Source organism: Gallus gallus, chromosome 12 (genome assembly GCF_016699485.2).
Source record: "Gallus gallus isolate bGalGal1 chromosome 12, bGalGal1.mat.broiler.GRCg7b, whole genome shotgun sequence".
In the NCBI taxonomy this organism is placed as follows: Eukaryota; Metazoa; Chordata; class Aves; order Galliformes; family Phasianidae; genus Gallus; species Gallus gallus.
The window spans coordinates 4,234,696-4,253,292 of NC_052543.1; the positions used below are offsets into that span (position 1 = coordinate 4,234,696).

At 38.5% G+C, this 18,597-nt stretch overlaps 1 protein-coding gene across 2 annotated transcripts in view; it reads left to right on the forward strand.

The window, feature by feature from the left end:
• The window catches only part of SLC6A11 (solute carrier family 6 member 11), a 104,855-nt gene that overhangs the window by 11,504 nt on the left and 74,754 nt on the right, over positions 1 to 18,597 (forward strand). The window contains exons 2-6 of one of the 2 annotated variants that reach the window (XM_040646635.2): positions 4,960 to 5,091; positions 8,241 to 8,471; positions 12,151 to 12,285; positions 12,453 to 12,593; positions 13,462 to 13,552. In XM_040646635.2, coding sequence (XP_040502569.1) covers positions 8,252 to 8,471; positions 12,151 to 12,285; positions 12,453 to 12,593; positions 13,462 to 13,552 — 587 coding nt within the window. In that variant the 5' untranslated portion in view covers positions 4,960 to 5,091; positions 8,241 to 8,251. Of the gene's footprint in view, positions 1 to 4,959; positions 5,092 to 7,524; positions 7,764 to 8,240; positions 8,472 to 12,150; positions 12,286 to 12,452; positions 12,594 to 13,461; positions 13,553 to 18,597 lie in introns of those variants that run through there. The other variant, XM_414302.8, reaches the window with a different exon arrangement.

An 18,597-nucleotide genomic window follows, 5' to 3' on the forward strand; every position in this document is an offset into this window, starting at 1 on the left:
TGGTTTCACATACCGAGACTGGGACCTTCTTAGAGGACCTGATTTTTCAAGAGCTTTTGAAATTGAGTTGCCTTAAAATGTATTCTGAAGATCTTAATGTCCTGATGCTTTTGAAAATCTTTGCCTCAAGCTTTCTCCCAATCAGCTTCAGAACATATTAAAATATATAATCTCATACTGTTTAAACTTTTCTTCAAAACAGTGAATGGACCAGCTTAAAGGATATTAATTGAAAGATAATTCTAATACACAAAAATAATAAAATAATAAAATATTCAAAGTGAAGGAAATAGAGGCAAACCTTTATGATGTGAACATCTAAGCTGTTTAAGCTTTTTATTTATTGCTGCTTTAAAAAATGAAAACAAACCAGAAATAACCCCATAGCCTTAGGAAATGTCTTAGCTGACTTTTTTATGTCAATGATGGGTTAACATAAATATGATTGACTGTTATGTCCTACTATAACTATTCATTTTTTATTATAGTGAATTCAGAACTGGAGTTTGAAACGTTTTTTTTCCATGCTTTTGGGATGGGTCAGTGTGTAAGGATAGACTCTTATTGAAAGGGAATTTCATCAGGAGCTGCTCTAAAGGTGCTTTGGAAAGAAAATTCAGGTTGAATTAACATCTAACTTCCCTAATATGAGAGAAAATCTGTTTTTATGTCCAAAATCAATACACTGTAATGACACTTCTAAAAATTATTTAATTCTAGCATTTATTTAAGATGCATTATCTGCTTTCTTTAAAAGATGTAGACTTCTAAATTTAGATAGAACTTGGAGAACAGAGCGGGGGTTAAATACGTCTCATTATTTGTAAAATTAGAGAACAGAAATCTGCCACTGCTAATTATTTTAATTCCTTTCTAGTTGTAAAAGCAGAATGAGAATTAACTTTCTGTGTGGAATTAGAATAATGTTTTGTATGTTGGAAATAGATTTGGACAGATTTTCAGATGTTTTAACCTACTTGACAAGAGTTGGTAATAACGTTTATGTTAAAATAAAGTGTTGCAAAATAGTAATTTTCATTAAGAGGAAAATATTTGTGGAAAAATAATATGAACCACAGAGCTTAAAAATGTGTTGAAGTTTCCTTGCAGACTCCCATTTCAGTATTTTTTTCTTGAATGCTAATCTGTGCTAATATGAAACTGTAATTTATATCTACTTCAGCTAGGAATAAAATAATACAGTGAACTTTGAAGGTGTTAAAAGGCAGTTCCAGAAAGCTTTTAGTCTGCCATTGTATGGATGAGGTGCCATTCACTATGGTGTTTTGACCTTTCACTTCAGATTTTTGAATGCAGCTCAGAAACTTTCTTTGGCCTCTTCATTTTAATGCAGCCCAAATGCTTCCTGAGCAAGCCATTAGGGAGCAGCCAGATTTTGTTTTAATCAAATGGTCTTGTAGGTGGGTTGTTTTCTGTGTCTGGCTTGGATTCTGATTTGCGAACATAAAAGGGGACATAAAACTTCAGGATGCTGCTAGTGCAGTAGCACTGAAACAAATAATTTGAGAAACCATGTGGAGCCATGTGTTTAAAAAATTATGCCTACCTTAGAGCAGCATGAACACTCTCAGGTAGCAATCAACACAATTAAATAGGAATGTCTAGATGGAGAATGTCACAGCACTTCCACTGGCTAATATGCTTTGACACAATCACATTGCTCCGGTAAACGTTGGTGCGAAAAGCTCAGTGTATTTCTTGGCATGTGGTAATGTTTGGAATACAGCAATCTATATATCAAAATCTCCGTTCACAAAATTTCTGCTTATTAGCTCCAGTCTGCAATGCATACTTATTGACCTTCCAGCAAATAAGTATACATTATTACTCCTTTGAGCTTTGTAGGCTAAGCAGTAGAAGGCAGTCACTTCAGAAACTCTATCTGCCTTTATGGAAACATGAAAATCTAGAATTATCTTTATGAAAGTAGTAGATGGAACCATAGCTCAAACTTAGAGGGTTGAGTAGCTCAGCTATTGGAGGGAGAAACAATGATCCCTGTTTCGAGGCTCTAGCTGTACCCAGTACTAAACTGGTAAACTCCTAAAAGCCTTAAAATAGAAATAATTTTATAATTGAAAATGCATTTAACACAGGCATCTGAAATGTCATACACTTTTATTGTTGTTAACCAAGGATGAGAAATTACTTGCACTAACAGTCAGCAGAACACAGTGCTTATTCTAGAGACAAACTTAAGTCTCATATTCAGTCACACATCATCAGAAAAGGAAAGTCTGCCTTTGAAATTTACCTCCTGAAAATGTTGAGTCTGCAGTGTGAGGTTTGATTCTTATTTTGTGACAACTGTTCAGCTGAAGATTGGATTCAAATTAAGTTTAGTTAGAATCAGAATATCCTGAGCTGGAAAAGGTCCCACAAGGATCATCAGGTCCAATTCCTGGCTCCACACAGGACTAACTGAAGATTTCCTATTAGGAAATGAATTACAGACAATAGAGGTTCAATGCGCTAAAGGCTTTTAAATGATGAACTTACAGAAAATCCAAGTATTCACCTGCAGCACATTATTCAACACACAGTTGAATGGCTGTGATTATGGATACCTCTGCAGATCAAATTCTTGTGCTCCTCATTAATCTCTTTTGAATTTAATCTCAGTAGCAAGTGGAAACATTGATAACAAAATGCAGCATGAAAATCTCAGAGTTTGTATAGTTGTAAATTCCAGGGCTAATGAAAACCTGTATTTGTGAATACAACACTTATGCCCTTGCACTTTAGTACATATTAGTCAGTCTACCTTGGATTCCACTAGTAAAAACTTACTACTTCAGTGGGACACATACAGCATGTGATACCTAGTGAGTAGATATTAACTCATTGGTGATGACTGTATTAGTATCCTTTCTTGTTTTGCTTAAGTAAATGCTTCTAGACATCAGGACACAATGACTAGAACAATATTCAGAAGGAGCAGAACCAAACTGTTAGAAATTGATGCCTAGCATGTGTTACACTCCGTTTCTGAAAACAGAATATACCAAAATAAAGTGTGAATTGACTACAAACATTAGCTAAACTATTGAAATGGTCACTTTATGTCAGTGATTAGAAGTATATATCACATTCTCTTATGCAGAAGTACAGCAACTCAGAGTTTCCAGCCAGAGGCAAGAGGATGGTTGTTTTTTAATAGAAATAAATTCATGCTTGCTGTTCAATTTCATGCTACTTTTATTGTGTCTGAAGTACCAACAGAAGTAAAAAGATGTCTTTGCTAAGTCATCAGACAGACATGACTGACAACATAGAATGATCTCTTCAATTTGAATAGATGACTGCTAACTCTTGGAAGACATGTATGAGCCTTGCTATTGAAAGTTCCCTTCTAGTGATGTCTACCAGTAAAACTCATGTTTAGGAAGCTCAAGATACTTCAAACAATATTAACGGATTGGGGTATACATAAAATACAGTGGCAACAGTGCTTGCCTGTATGAGGCAGCATGGAGAACTCACAATGTATACTACCTCATCAGTGGGGCATTGGATCACTTTAGTTATACAGTAGAAATAGTAAATTTAAAAGCAGGAGCTGATTAGCTGTCAAGAAGACTGCCTAACTGTTTAGGCAGGCAATGAGGAATGCTGCAGGGGAGCTGGAACTAAAACTTTAACAGCAAGGTGCCTCAGAGATGAAGGCTTATGTTAGTGCATCTGTAATGGAAAAGCTGTACTGTGGAAAATAGCACCCAATCCTGCATAGAGGATAGGATGACCTGAAGGGTGAAATGCATCTAACAGAAAGAAAAGATGGATCTCAGTCTGACAGAAAGGGCAAGAGAAATCCCAAAAGGCCACATCAATGCATGTGATAGTGGTTTCCACAGCTCTCTTGAAATATGAGTTCAACATCTAAGCCATTGTCAGCCACGGGAAATAAATTTGAGAGAGAGATCTACAATGATATCTGTTAAGCCTCTCTAAATAGGAGCCCAGCAATCAGTTGTTGTTTAACTTCAAGACAGAATTTTTTTTGCCTGTTTCAGAAACTGATTAGACAAAAATCAGAGAGCCTACTGCTGTTAGACTTAGGTCTGTTCTGCAAAAGCCTAGCTAAAGATGTCTTAGTTCACAAATTGCTTTATGATTTTAGTCTTTTATCCAAAATGTTGTCAGATCAGTATCACTAATGACATTCTTATTGTATTTCTTCTCTTTTGTGTAGCTATTTACCCGTAAAGAGTCTAACCTTGTGAAAGCCTTACATAAGACTTGAGCAGATTTTGCTTACATCAAATCTAAACTAAAACTGAAACCTGGATAGGATTGTTTCCCTCCATGACCCACTTCAATTACATTGACACAGGGTCCTATGTTACTGAAAGAACACAGAAATCAGCACAGCCGCTGTGGTTTAATAAGTTGCATTGGTCTTGCTATTACAAAATCAGATATCAGTTCTTTTATCAGCATGGTCTCTGTGTTAATTTTGTCTTTCTTAATTTTAGTTTATAAATCTAAATATGATTAGTTATAGAACATTTGGAACTTCACACACCTTTCTTTAACTGGCAGAAACATTTGTCTTCTGCTTACACAGTCTACTTCCTACATAGGGCTTTAATGGTTTCCTTGGGGGTGTGGAGATAAAATCTGAATCAGGCAAATGAATTATTTTGCTAGGGAACATCACATTTTAATGTGGAACTCAGGAGGAATGGCCAGGAAATTTACTTACGGTGAGTGGGTTGGAGGTAACAACTCCAAATGCTTGTGCAGATCAGGAATGGAACAGACAATGCAGAAAAAATCTTCTTGGACATAACTAGATTACTTGAGATTTGTGATGCAGCTAGCCCCTCTACAGAACATGAAGTATGTTTTAGATAATTAATGAATGTTTTAGTATTAGATATTGGTTTTACTAGGAACAGCCTGCTGATGTTGGTAACTATGTTTCTTGTCTTACAGTTCAGTCATTTCACAAGCCTTGCTCCCATCCCAGTCACTGTGTTCAGCTCTGGTTTCATGTCGTGTGCAGATCTCCCAACAGACTGACAGAAGCAGACATGAATTCATGATGAGGAGCATCCAGTACACTAGGTTAGTGCACCAACTGAGATGTAATCCAGAGAACCGTTCTCCTTGCAATAGAGAAGGCTTCCTCAGAAAAAGAAAAGGGATAATCAACCTTTTCTAAAATTTGGGAAGTTTCATGTTGCAAACTGTGCTGGATTTTAGTATTCACAAGGACCATCAGCTAGCAATTATTCTGTAAGCTCTTCAATTGTCAGATCAAATGGGAATCAGTGCAAGAGTACATAGTGAATAAAATATTTGTCTCTGCATATTTATAATTTCAAATACTAAACAAGTCAGCAGTGATTAAATACCTTTTGCATCTGCCAGTCATCTTATAGACTGTTCTTTGGAGCAGTCCCCGTTAGTCTGATATCATTAGTCTATTTGCATCAGAAAGCTATTTGTGTTGTGACTTACTCTACCTAGTATTCTTTGTAGCATCAACAGGGTGACACTGTTCTGATACATTTAGCACTGACCAATGTATTGGACACATTATATAAGTACTGTAAACTTCTCTGTTGATGAGGTAAAACTTATTCTAGTTGAAAATATAAGACTGTACCCTCCATGTATTATATCATTAGTCACACATTTACCCTTAGCTTGCATCTGTTTTTAGAGTTACTTTTAGTAATGAGATGAGAATTCAGTATCACCTTTGATGTTTAAGTGTGTCCTGTTGAGTCTGCTCAGCCTGGCTAGAATACAGAAAAAACAATGCCTGTTTTGATCCCTGCTGGAATGTAGATGAAAGGTGGGGTAGGGGGGAATCTAAAAATTGAGTTTGATTTATACAAAGCCAAGTTGGGAAAAATATGAATCTATTCTATCCTTAGTAGATACCAGCTGCATTAAAACCAAAACAAACAAACAAACCCTGATGCCCCCTAACCTTCCCCCTCCCCACTTCCACACCCCCCAAAAAATCAGAGCAAAAACATACACACAAAAATCCTCCCTCCCCCCCCCTTAGCAAAGCAAACCCACATTCGTATATATATGAATTCTTCTGTGTTAGCATAATGTTCTACCACAGTTCTACCATTGGCTGTTTTTCATTTCACAGTATACCAGAGACCAGTACTCTCCATATGGGTATCAATTAGCAAAGACCTCATCCTATGCATGTTAGATGTGCATATGAAGGTGCCAGAGAATACAGTTAAGTACATTTGACACAGTGTAGACTGAGTACCCAGTCTTGAGGCATGCATAATTCAAAAGCCAAACTTCAGCCACAGCAGAAGTTAGAATATGTAGATGTACTTAGGCTACATATACAAGTAGGATATAATTAGGATTATTTCTGAAGTCAGGTAAAGTTAATATAAAATCTGTCCATGGGCATTTTTCGACTGTCTTCAGTAAGCATTGGATGACAGTTTTCCTGGCCGTGTGATAAACCATGGAGATGGAAGGTAATGGGGAGAGCTCACAAAGAAGGGCTCGCTGTCTCCAGGACAGCATCCTCCAGAGTGCTTAAATTAATCCAGGGTTTAAGAGATGGTGCTCCCAAGTGCATTGCCAGGGGCTGCAGAACAAAATATTGATGCTCATAGCTGCAACTGAATGTATGGATCTGAGGGAAGATTTGAAATGAAAACGTGAAGTAGGTCTTGCCATTTTTTGCCATCTGTGGAGATGAATGATGGAATAGGCTAAACGAACCACAGAACTACATATGTACATGTGTAGGGATGATTAGAATGGGGGGGAGAAGATCTTTTTGAAATATTTCATTTAATCTGAAGCAAAATGGTTTGTATTTTCTTATTTTTCTATTCTTTCTTTCAATTTATGCTTATTCAGCTCAAATTTTAAGCAAAATGCTGGTTAGAAATGCCTACGTGGGTTGCTTCTACATTTTCCAGTGTAACTAGAAAGCATCCACAGTGTTTCCACACTTTCCAGGTGCTCCCCCAACACTTCTTTACCCTGTTCTCATTACCCCTACCCTGCCTGCTCCCTCTCCCCCAGCTGCAGTTAATGTTATCTGCTTTCAGGGTGGCTCCTTTTTTTGATGTGCCACACCTGAGCTTGATGGAAAGCAGAGGGGTGGGGGGGGGCGGGGAAGAGAGAGACGTGAGAAAAAAAAAAAAAAAAAAAGATAAAGGAAAAAAAAAAAAAAAAAAAGGAAGAGAAGGCAGCCAAGCAGGCTCCGGGCTGCCGCCTGAGCAAGCAGCGGGCACTGCAGCGCTGCAGGTGTGCAGGGAGCCGCGGCCGCGGGCCCTCCCCGAGCCGCATGTGGGGAGTGCGGGGTTGGGTGCTGCCCGCTGCTCGGCCCCGGCTGTCTCCCCGGCGGGCGGGGGAGCGAGTGGCTGGGGATGCTCGGGCGGCGATGCCGGGAGGAGGGGGAGGAAGAAGAGGAGGAGAAGGGGGGAGCCGCTGGGACAGCCTGAAGTGGGCGGAGGGGGGAGGCGGGTGTTATACCGTCGCTCGGGGGAAGGCTGAGCATTTGCAAATTGCGGCTCCGAGGCGCGGGAGCATCCTATAGCCGCCGGCCGGCCGGGCGGCAGCCGCAGCGCAGGACGAGGCTTCCCGGCTCCGCGCTCTCCTCACGCTGCCCGCGCTATCCCCGCGGCTGCTGTGCAACAGAGGAGAACGGCAGCACGCAGAGGTCCACTCGGAGCCGAGTGTCGGCTAGAGAGCCAGTCCCTCTCCCAACCGCGCAGGCATAAGCAGAGCCCTGGGTGAGTAGTCTGGGAGATTCCCTGCTTCTCCAGGCAGGCCAGAACCGATCAGGCCCCCTTCAGCACATGCCTTTTTTCCTCTCTTCTCATTCTTATGCCTGGAAGATGCAGGAGATCCCTGTCCTCTGTGAGGTTAGTCAAACTGGCACACCTGCCTGGGGAAGGATTTTTGAAAGGTTTCACTACCCAGCCCTTAGAGTAACATCCTACTACATCTGTCCCAACTTGGAAGCCTTTTTACTTTCGTGTACAACATTTTCTTCTTCTTCTTCTTCTTTTTTTTTTAATAAAAAAAAAACCAAAAAGTTTTTCACCTTTTACAACTTTTTTGGCCTTACGGAATTGCCCTGTTCACTTTCACCTGTAAATTTATGTAGGTAACAAATAATTTGAAGCTAATGATATGCTAAGCAGCTCCTTAGTCCTTGAACATTATTAACAAGTGATATCTGCATATTTTTCTTTTGCTTTCTTTAGGCTGAACAGCCATGACAGCTGAAAAGACTATTCCTATAATTAACGGCAAGCCAGAAGATGTTTTGGATCCAGAAGCTTCAAGTACCAACCTCGTCCACAGCAATGATAAGAAAGTTCATGAAAGAGGTCACTGGAACAATAAGGTTGAATTTGTGCTTTCTGTGGCAGGGGAGATTATTGGGTTGGGAAATGTATGGAGATTCCCATATCTTTGCTACAAGAATGGAGGAGGTAAGATGGCATCATGTGTTGATTTGCAGCTCACCGTAAACATCTGGGAAATAAACAGTTAGGGATGTTTTGCAGTGATTTCTTGCACTAGAAAGAGAGGGGTTCAGAATTTAAGTGTGTTTGTGTGGCTAGGGAAGTATTAAGCACCTGAGAACAAGTTATGAAATGTGATGTTTTCCTTACCTTCTTCTCCTCAAATACTATACAGTTTAATTTCTCAAGGTTTCTCTTTGGTGGTGTTTTTTAATGTTATTAATATATTTGCATATTATTATTATTATTTTTTAAGGTAGAAGAAACTAGTTAGGATAGAATGTTTTCTTCTGCATGTGCATACTGAATTGAGCCTACTCAACAAAGTTTGACATAGATGAGAAAGTAGCAGTTTATTTCTCTCAATAGCGTATCTGGGAGGGGAAGAATGTTGTTTTTTAAGATGCTACAGATTTTACTTTATGACAAAAAAGAAATCCTTTAAGTCAACCACACTCTTTTTTGGAGGGGGGAAGTCATTTCTTCCCCAGTCAGTACAGTAAAGGAGAGGAAGATACAAAGCTGACTGTTACTCAGCCAAGAGGGCAGACTCTTTGTAGCTTAAAATAAGACTGTAGAAGTCTATTCTTTTCTCTCTCAAATCACAGAAGGGTAACGCATGATATGTATTACTTACAGTCTGGTATCAGCTAGGTAAGATATGTGATAATTAAGAGTAAGCATGTCAGCCATGCCTCGCACAAAAATGAGGAAAGAAAAATAAACATTAAGTTTAGAATCCTGTGAGCTAGATTCAACATTCTCCCACTTAATGTCTGAATCAGCAGCACAAGTGTAAATGTATATCCTGCAAGAACAGTAATGTGCTCAGTGACTGATATATGCAAAGATCTGTTCTTAACAGGTTTGTTTGCTAACAGTGCTATGCCAGATTTCTTTCCCTTGTTTGTCCAAAACTAGGCATGGTTGCCTGAACTCAGGGGTGGTTCTGGCCATTTTGTCTGCTGTTTCTAAAGACTAATACTCTTGTGGTAGGTGTGTTTCTAGTTTGCAGCTCCTTTTTAACACATTTATACTGTGGCAAAACTAAGATGACAAGAATTCACTCATTTTCAGAATGCGACCCTACTTTTAGTCTCTAATCAATCTGTTGGATGATTTGCAGAATAGTTTCTTGTTGACGTACAAAGTTTCACCAAAGAACTTTTGGCAGAAGAAAAGATGAAAATATTTTTTTACTGTATATTGAATATTTCCTGAAGCCTTTATATGCACATTGAATTTGTGTTAGTATGTCAAAATGTGATACTATCATTCTTAGGGGTATAGCATTAGGTAACACACTCTTATCATGTATTTGGCTGACTTGTTGGCTTACTTAAGTATCATTATTAATCACTACTGCATTCTTTAAGAATAGAATGAATGCATCAGGTTTGATTGGCCATGTCCTGGTACCATGGGAAGTTTGCCATTAACTTCAATTTTCTTTGGTGAGGTCTCAGTCTACGACCTTTGGCTAGCACCTCTGTTTTTGTAACTCTCTAGAATGCTGAACTAGAATTAGACTTGGGTCTTGTTTGTTGCACTGAAGGTAAATACTGGAAAATGCTTTATGTATAATATGTAATGACAACAAAGAGATATATGAGCTACTTATGAAATAGAACACCTGCTGGGTACAGAACAAATTCAGAAGCAGCATAGATCCTTCAGGCCTAAGCTCCCTCCGGCACTACCAACAGTTAGTGTAGCCATAAGCTGCTATAATTCTAATTAGCTCTCGTGAACACTTGCTATTCTTTTTTTTAGGAAAAATAATTCAGTTATGTTTTTTGAGTTAGATATTTCTTGGAAACTAATTGGTTTGCAAGCAGGCAAACTTGGTATGCTATGATTTTTCCTGATGGGTATCTGTTGTAAACGAATTAAAAAAAAAAAAAAAGGATTCTAAACCAATATGATCAGTTCCATTAAGTTGCTGTGTTAATTTCACTGTGCTTGTCCATATGAGTGAGCTGAACTTGTTTTCATACTGGACATTAGTTCTTAAATCATGGCCTGGAAGGATGTTGTCTTTCAAACCATTTGCATAGTGAATCATAAGTAGAAACCATCATTTTGGATGCCCAGATTACGTTCTTTGAAGTCTTGTATGTATATTGCTTGAGATACAGCTGGGGTTCAACAATAAGCAAACTGACTGGCTGAGCTAAGAGGTCACTCATGAAGACGTCTCTCTTGATGTGGTGGGTCTGAAGAAAGATCCTGCAAGTCAAAGCAGGTGTACTGAGTTGATCCGCCTTTCTAATTAAAGTGTCTGAAGCATTACAGTTATTGCAGATTTTGGGTGGTTTTTTTCCCCCATCTTTTTAATGATCCAGGATATCTATTTGCCCTGTAATTGCAGAAATTTTCCATAAGTATATTCAGAAACGTTTTGTTTGTAGTGAGATTCTGATAGAAGTTTAGTATTACAGGTGTAGCTAATAAGGTGTTGTTCATTAATCGTCAGATCAATCTTTAGGACTCCTGTTGAAGTAGAAATGCTAGGGCTCTGAAGAATTGATTGATGTATGCAGTTACTGCAGCTATCAAAACTTTTGTGCAGTACTTCACTGTGTTTGCCTGATTAAACCACTGAAACTTTGTTTACTGGTGTCAGTAAAAATGGCCAAAATAGTTACTTTATGGTTTCTTCTTAGTGTTTGTATTCTTCCTTCCTTGCTTCCACCTAAATTAGTATAGTTAGTTGCTTTCTATATCATCCTTTGATTTATTAGAAAATCTGAGTATCAGGGGAATGAAGGAAAAAAATTATTTTGGCCTTGTATGTTAATGGGATCTCTATGTAGTGGAAAGGCTGTATTTCATTCCTTGTTATTTAGGTTCAGTTCTAAATTGAATACCTAAAATCTGCTGTATTAGCAAGTGACAGTATGCCTAATAGGTATTTTCCATCACTTCTTTGTGCATACTTCAGTCATGTTCTCTGGCTGCCATACCTAGTAACATGGTTAACCATGAAGTAATATTGAATTTCTGCTCTGTGTATGGTATTTTGCTCACTATCTTTCCTGGAGTTTACTGTGAGCATGTAAGAAAAAAAGATGATACTTTGTTAATTTCCTAGAATTTCTAGATGACAATGCCAAGTCCTGTTTCCTTTCTCTATATAAGTAGTCCTAAGGTGTATTTTGTCATTTCCTTCTTACAGTTCTCATCATTGGTCTTATCCAAATAACATCACAGTACTTAGATTTCATTTCCGTAACACTTCTTCATTCCTGCTTTCCTCCTGAGAAAAGAAGGGAAGAGAGGGTAGAATGACTTGACAATCAGAGCAGAATGGCATGGCTAAGCAAGAATGTGATCTTTCCTGTGCTTGAGAGAAAGTTCAGCAGAGTTTAGCCTGTCTTGAAAAACTTCAGTATGCTTTGTGTTTTGGCTGGGGACAGGGGGTGGGTTTTGTATTTGTGGGGTTTTTTTTGTTTGTTTGGTTTTTTTTGAGTCCATGATAATGGCTTTAAAAGTTAACTTTTAATATTTGGTGCCAGGAGTAAACACTTCCTGCACTTCTAGCACAGCACCTGAGAATTAGCTAAGGAATGAAAATAAATTCTTCACTAAATTGTCAAGGAACTGTGTTCACTATAACCAATACCACCACAATGTTTACTCGTAGGTGCTTTCCTCATCCCATATGTGGTTTTCTTTATTTGCTGTGGGATACCAGTTTTTTTCCTGGAGACAGCCTTGGGACAGTTTACTAGTGAAGGAGGCATTACGTGCTGGAGGAAAGTTTGCCCTTTGTTTGAAGGTAACAACCCTTTCTGTGTTCTACTGCAAAACAATGCATTAAATTTTAAATGAAGGAAAAAAGTCTTTAAGTACATCCTAACTTCAGCTTCTATAAAGTAGTAAGCGTTTGTTCTTAAATTATCTGAAAAGTAAAAATTCTGTTTGTTCTCTCTTCCTCCTCTCCAGGCATTGGATATGCTACTCAAGTTATAGAGGCACATCTAAATGTATATTACATTATTATTTTAGCATGGGCTATCTTCTATCTGTTTAACTGCTTTACTACAGAGCTTCCCTGGGCTACATGTGGGCATGACTGGAATACAGGTATGGCCTTGGTAGAAATATTTGCTGTACAAATAATGACTTCCAAGTAATTGATAAATTAGTGTCAAGAACACAACTATTGTGGGAGAAAAGTCTGTGGGAATGGGCTGATCATGTCAAACTGTGATAAAACGAATCACAGAATTGTAGGGATTGGAAGGGATCTCTAGAGATCATCTAGTCCAATCCCCCTGCCAAAGGAGGCTCCCTAGACCAGGTTGTACAGGTTGTGGAGCGAAGACTTATTAATACGTTTCTGATTTAGGTCACTGTATAAGCATTTGTTCCTGTGAAATATGATGTCAGATAGGAAAAGAAGGCTTTGGCCTTTGTTATTTCTGTTAAATATTCTGGCTAAATCCCATGACTCTCTTTTTCAATCGTATCTACTCTCCCAGAATATAGTAAGTGAATTCAACAAAAGAGCTCTTCTTTTTCTATATTAGGTACAAGTTAAAGTGTGACTTTTCACTTGCTATATTAAAGCAAAGCGGAGACTTGTTGCTGGTTGTTTCATCAGCCAGTTGTTGCCATTGGCCATTGAACAACCACGTGAAGCAGTAGTATGTTGTAGCGCCTCAATTTCTCAAAGCTTCTTCATTTATCCTCAGATGTTTAATTGGCCCTTGTCATTGCCAAAGTGCTTTTAGAAAGTGTAGGAGTATGTGGCATACTGCATGGATATTTTTCTAGCATAGGCCTCTGATCTGGTGATCAAAATACTATTATGGAAGTAGCAGCTGTAGGATTTTAGAATATCTAGAAATCCTTTTAACCACATAGAGTATTACATAGTAAGTGGCTTTACAAGATGCACCAGAAGAAATGTAAGTACATGTCAATATAACAATTTTCTTTGTTTTTATAGAAAACTGTGTGGAATTTCAAAAACTTAATATGAGCAACTGCAGTCAAATCTCTTTGCAAAATGCTACATCTCCGGTGATGGAATTCTGGGAGTAAGTGCACATAAACAATCTGCTTGATCTGACTGTTCGTTATCTTGCAATATTTTTATTGTTTACAGGTATGTTATAAACTGATGGCACTTAGTGGTATGAGTTCAGGTGGAAACTTTCTCATATAGTCAAAAGATTCAAGACGACAAGTTTAACTCTTTTTAGAGGATTCAAGGAAAAGAATTCCATATTCTGAAAGAACATAGAACAAAGTGTGCCACTTACTTGGGATCTTGGCTCCTTCTGCTGGAGGAAAGAACCTCAAATACATACTAATGAGGCAGAGGTGAAAGAGGATGATTTTAAGTGCTTCTTGTTGTTTGATGGTGGTTCTTTTTCTTGTGTTTTTTTTTTTTTCTTTGTCTATTTGTTCTCCCAGGCTGTTTACTCTCTTTTCTTCCATAACAGTTGCATCTTCATCTGAGCTAACTAATATTTTGGAGTCTGTATGTCATTATATTTGAATGGACTGTGTTAGTTTTTCAGTTAGAAAAAGAAAGCTTAATGCTCTTGCGTCTCCTTGATTCTGGTTGCTAGTTAGAGAGAGAGAATTATCTCTTCACAAAATATGGACTGCTTTTGTGATGACACATTTTCTTCTTACTATAAATATTTAATTGGTGCGTGTGTAGTTGCATACTTGTTCTTTGTGAGGCACGGTTTGCATTAAGACAGTCACAGAACTGGAATGTTACTTTAGTGCTAGAGTAGCTTTTCTTAATTCAAAGGAGTATATTACAGAATTTCAGGTTACTAAATATTCTTGAGAGCCCATTCTAATTACCAATTTATTATTTGGAAGAGCATTATTCTGGGGCTGTAGTTGAGTTCTTTTTTTTTTTTCTCCAAAACTGCGATAGTTCCCTTTGAGAGGGCTATAAGTTAAGACTGTTTCCCAAGGGAGAACTCTACATTTGATGTCATTTTCTTGAATGTTAGCATATGCTATTGTCTTTTCCTCTTTTCCTTCTTTTATGATTGTGTGAAAATTTAAGCACATTTAAGACTTCTTAAAGTCATTAAAAAAAAAAAAACCCACCAAACCACTTCTTGTTATTTATTAGAGTTTTTTTGTTGTTGTTCTGTGGAAAAGCTTTTCATAATACTAACAGTTTACTGGCCAAAATAGCCAGTATGATATTAAACTTATCTGCTTCTGGTGCCCAAACAAAAGTGGTGTCTGACTTTCCATCCTGGAAACTGAATGTATCTACAGCTAGGTCAGGTTGCTAAAAGCCCAGTCCTGCCTGATCTTGATGTCTCCAGGGGCAGAGCATCCACCATCTCTCTGGGCAACCTGTGCATCACTGCGTTGATTGCATGTATAAAAACAAACGAACGAAGAATATCCTACCTTCTTCCTTATACCAATCTTTCTTTTTTTTAGTTTGAAACTGTTTCCTCTTTCTGTCACAAGTGACCCTGCTAAAGGGCCTCTCCTTTCTTACAGCACTCCCTCCCTCCCCCTCCCTTTGGCTTCTGAAAGGCTGTTCTCAGTTCTCCCTGGAGCCTTCTCTTCTCCAGGCTGAACAGCTCCAGCTCCCTCGGCCCAGCCTCATAGGGGAGGTGTTTCATCTCTTGGATTATTTTCATGGCACTCCTCTGGCTTCCCTTCATCAGGTCTGTGTTTCTCATATACTCAGGACTCTACACCTGGACATAGTACTCCAGGTGAAGTCCAACTAGAGCAGAGAAGAGGAGCAGGATCACCTCCCTCATTCAGCCGGTCATACTTCTTTTCATGCATTTGTCTTTCTGGCCTGTGAGGTCATTTTGCTGGCTTGTATCCAGCTTGCCATCCATCCACCAGTACCCCCAAGTCTGTTTCAGCAGAGTTGTGCTTTATCCCTTCATCTCCTAGCTTGAATTGATAGTGGGGGTTGCCATGGTCCAAGTGCAAACCTTGCACATGGCTTTAATGAATCTTATGAGGTTCAGTGGGCTTCACTGCTCGGTCTGTCTAGGTCCCTCTGGATGGCATCCTGTCCCTTGGGCATTTTGACTGCACCACACAGCTTGGTGTCATCTGCAACTGGCTGAGGGTGCACTCAATCCCGCTGTCAATGTCACTGTTGAAGTTGGTAAAGCATACCAGTCCCAGTACTGACCCCTGGGGGACACTACTTGTCACTGATCTCCATTCAGACAGTGAGCCAGTGACCGCCATTCTGGATATGATCTTGCAACCAGTTCCTCATCCATTGAACACCCCATCTATCAAACTCATATCTTTCCAAACTGGAAAGAAAGATGTTGTGTGGGACCACATCAAAGGCCTTACTGAAGTTCTGTTATGCTACCATAGAAGGCCACTAAGTTGGTCATGCAGGACTTGCCCTTGTTGAAGCCATAGTGATTGTCTTGTACCACCTCCCTCTGTTCCCTATCTTCTGTGAAAACTCCCTTGTTAAACTTTAAGAAGGTACAGTGTTGCATGGGTTCAAAATTCAGAATGGATATGACAAACTAGTTGAGAAATAGAAGAGCAAACTTCAAATATTGGGATTGGCTTTGCATTAAAATGACTATCTGGAATTAAATTCTATATTTTAAATACATCAGACAAAGGTACAGTAGACCTCTGTGCTTAAAAATATGCTGTGCACATTACAGAGTAGTTAATACGTAATAAATGTATTACTAGGCTAGTTAACTTGTGTAGTAAGTCAACCTGCAGATAAATGTTTTCAGAAGAGTTATTTCACTGAGCTAGAAATCTTGTTCACATTATATTGTTTCACACCTTTATAAATGCTAGTTTCAAGAATCATGAGTTTATTGAAAGATTCTTCTAAAAACAAACAGTTGAAAGAAAGTTGATGGGCTAAACTGGACAGAGTGGATGCTAGCTGCTAATTTCAGAACTCAGAGATAGCGATGAAGCTTTTCACACTGCAATAACCAATCACAGGACTGAATTGATTTGCATAATGACCGGGTTTCCTACAATTATGTTACTTGATGCCTGTGAAGGAAGGGGGAGGCACTAGTTTTCTTCCGAACAACACCACTATTCAGATCCTTCTGTACATTTTGCTTTTTGCAATGTTGAGTCTGCAATTCAAACTCCTCTAAGTTATGGCTACAGTAAATACAATTTATTGTGGAAAAGGTTAGCTGGGGTAAAAATATTTTGAACTACTAACATCTACTTTTGAGACAATTTGTGAATCAGTGTGGTAATTATTGTGAGTAGTGATCTAATTTCAGGTAGAATCGAATAGTGCATTTGCTATTTGTCAAGCTGATGTCAAGTATTTCCTTTGACAAGTATATAGCCTCACCACAGTCTTCAATTGTATTCACAGTATCTTCAGACACTTTAATTATTCTAATTTAAAAACTAACAAAAAATAGCAAAAGGTACCCCTTCATACTTGGCTAAGAAAAAATAGCAAAAGGTACCCCTTCATACTTGGAGAGGAAGAAATCAATGAAATGCATGAATTATCAGTGTCATGTGTTTTCTTCAGGCCAATTGCTCTAATTGTTAATCATGATGAGGAATACACCGGTTGCTATGTATTGCACAGCAGACTAGACTGGCATTCTGTAAATGCCAGCAGAGGTTAGTAGCAGGGGCACAAGCTGGATTTGTGTGTGCATAAATGAATGCACAAATCCCAAAAGGGACACTTTCAATTGTGTCTTTGGAAAGGAGTTTTTTCTTTTATCCTTCCTTTAGCTAGTACGGTTATGTCTTTTCCATCATGTAGACCAAAAGTCTCAGCCCTTTTTATTTGTGATTGGAAGCAAACTCAAATATGTTTTGAGGACTGCACGTAAAGACTTCAGCCTCTCTGCTGAGATGTTTCGAGCTTTTATTACTTCTGTGGACTTGACCATTCCTAAAACTATCACTGGAGTCAAAAAGCAACTTGTTCAAATGCAGTGAAAACTGAGAGAACACTTTGCAGTGCTACAAAGGCATATGATTAACAGTTAACTTTCTTCAGGTCTATACAAAGCATACTGTCTCGTTACTGTAGCAGGTATAGAATTACTTCCTCTGATAATTTAACATTCTCTACCAGCTTTGATGGCTAGATCACACAGTAGATGAAAGCCTAATTAATGTCTTGGATGGATTGTTTGTTTACTTTAAAAAACCAAACACGGACTGGAGAGATAAGTATTGCAGTAGGTCCTAGGTAGTATCTTCCTCTCATACATGCAGAAACCTCTCACTATAAGAGCAAGGACTATAATTTTTTTTTTAACAGTGTAATTGATAATTTCTTGCAGCTATGCGGCCATAATGGCCTGTTGCTGCCTAAGGAGCAGCACATAGTCTTGGGGGTTTATATTCACTTTACTTGCTCTCCTGCTTAGTTAAAAATGTCTATCCCTGTTAACGTCTGTTTTAAGACTTAATTTGAGTTAGCTGACTTGTCGTTGACTGCAGATATCAGTGTTGAAAACTGAGGGAAAAAATCAGGAGCTTAAGGAGGATTTCTTAACTTCCTTAAAAAGATTTGGTAATTTAGGGTATTGATTAGTTTCATGTTCTATGCGTGTATACAGTTTTCAAAGGTAAGCAACTGAATTGATCAAAACTCAGTTTTTCAACTTCAAACTCATTCTGTGTTAGAAAGAACAGACAAGATTCTGAAACTTCTCTTTCATTTAATACTGGTGCCCAGGATTCAGAGACTGTCTGGGTAATTACTGTTTTTTTTCTCATCCTAGAGGACCAACCTGATAAAAGATTTAAAAAAAAAAAAAAAAGGTATGCCACAGCTAATTTTTTGGTACAAATCTTAAACAGTAAATAGCATAAGCTGCAGTAATAACAGAGGTGTTGATCATTTTGGTTATGTTAAAGCAGTCCTATGAAAGAGATTGGTAGCCACAGATGGGGCTAACTTTATAGCCAGGGAAATAGTATAGGGATTAGAAAATAAACTAGTCCATTGTGCTGTGTGTTTTCCTAGGTGGGGAAGCTGTCTGGCAGGTATAGGAGACAGCAACTGTATCTGTGAGCTCCTTTGACTGTTACTCCTGTCTGCCACCGTGGACAGGAATTGGAGATTTCTTGTGCCTGG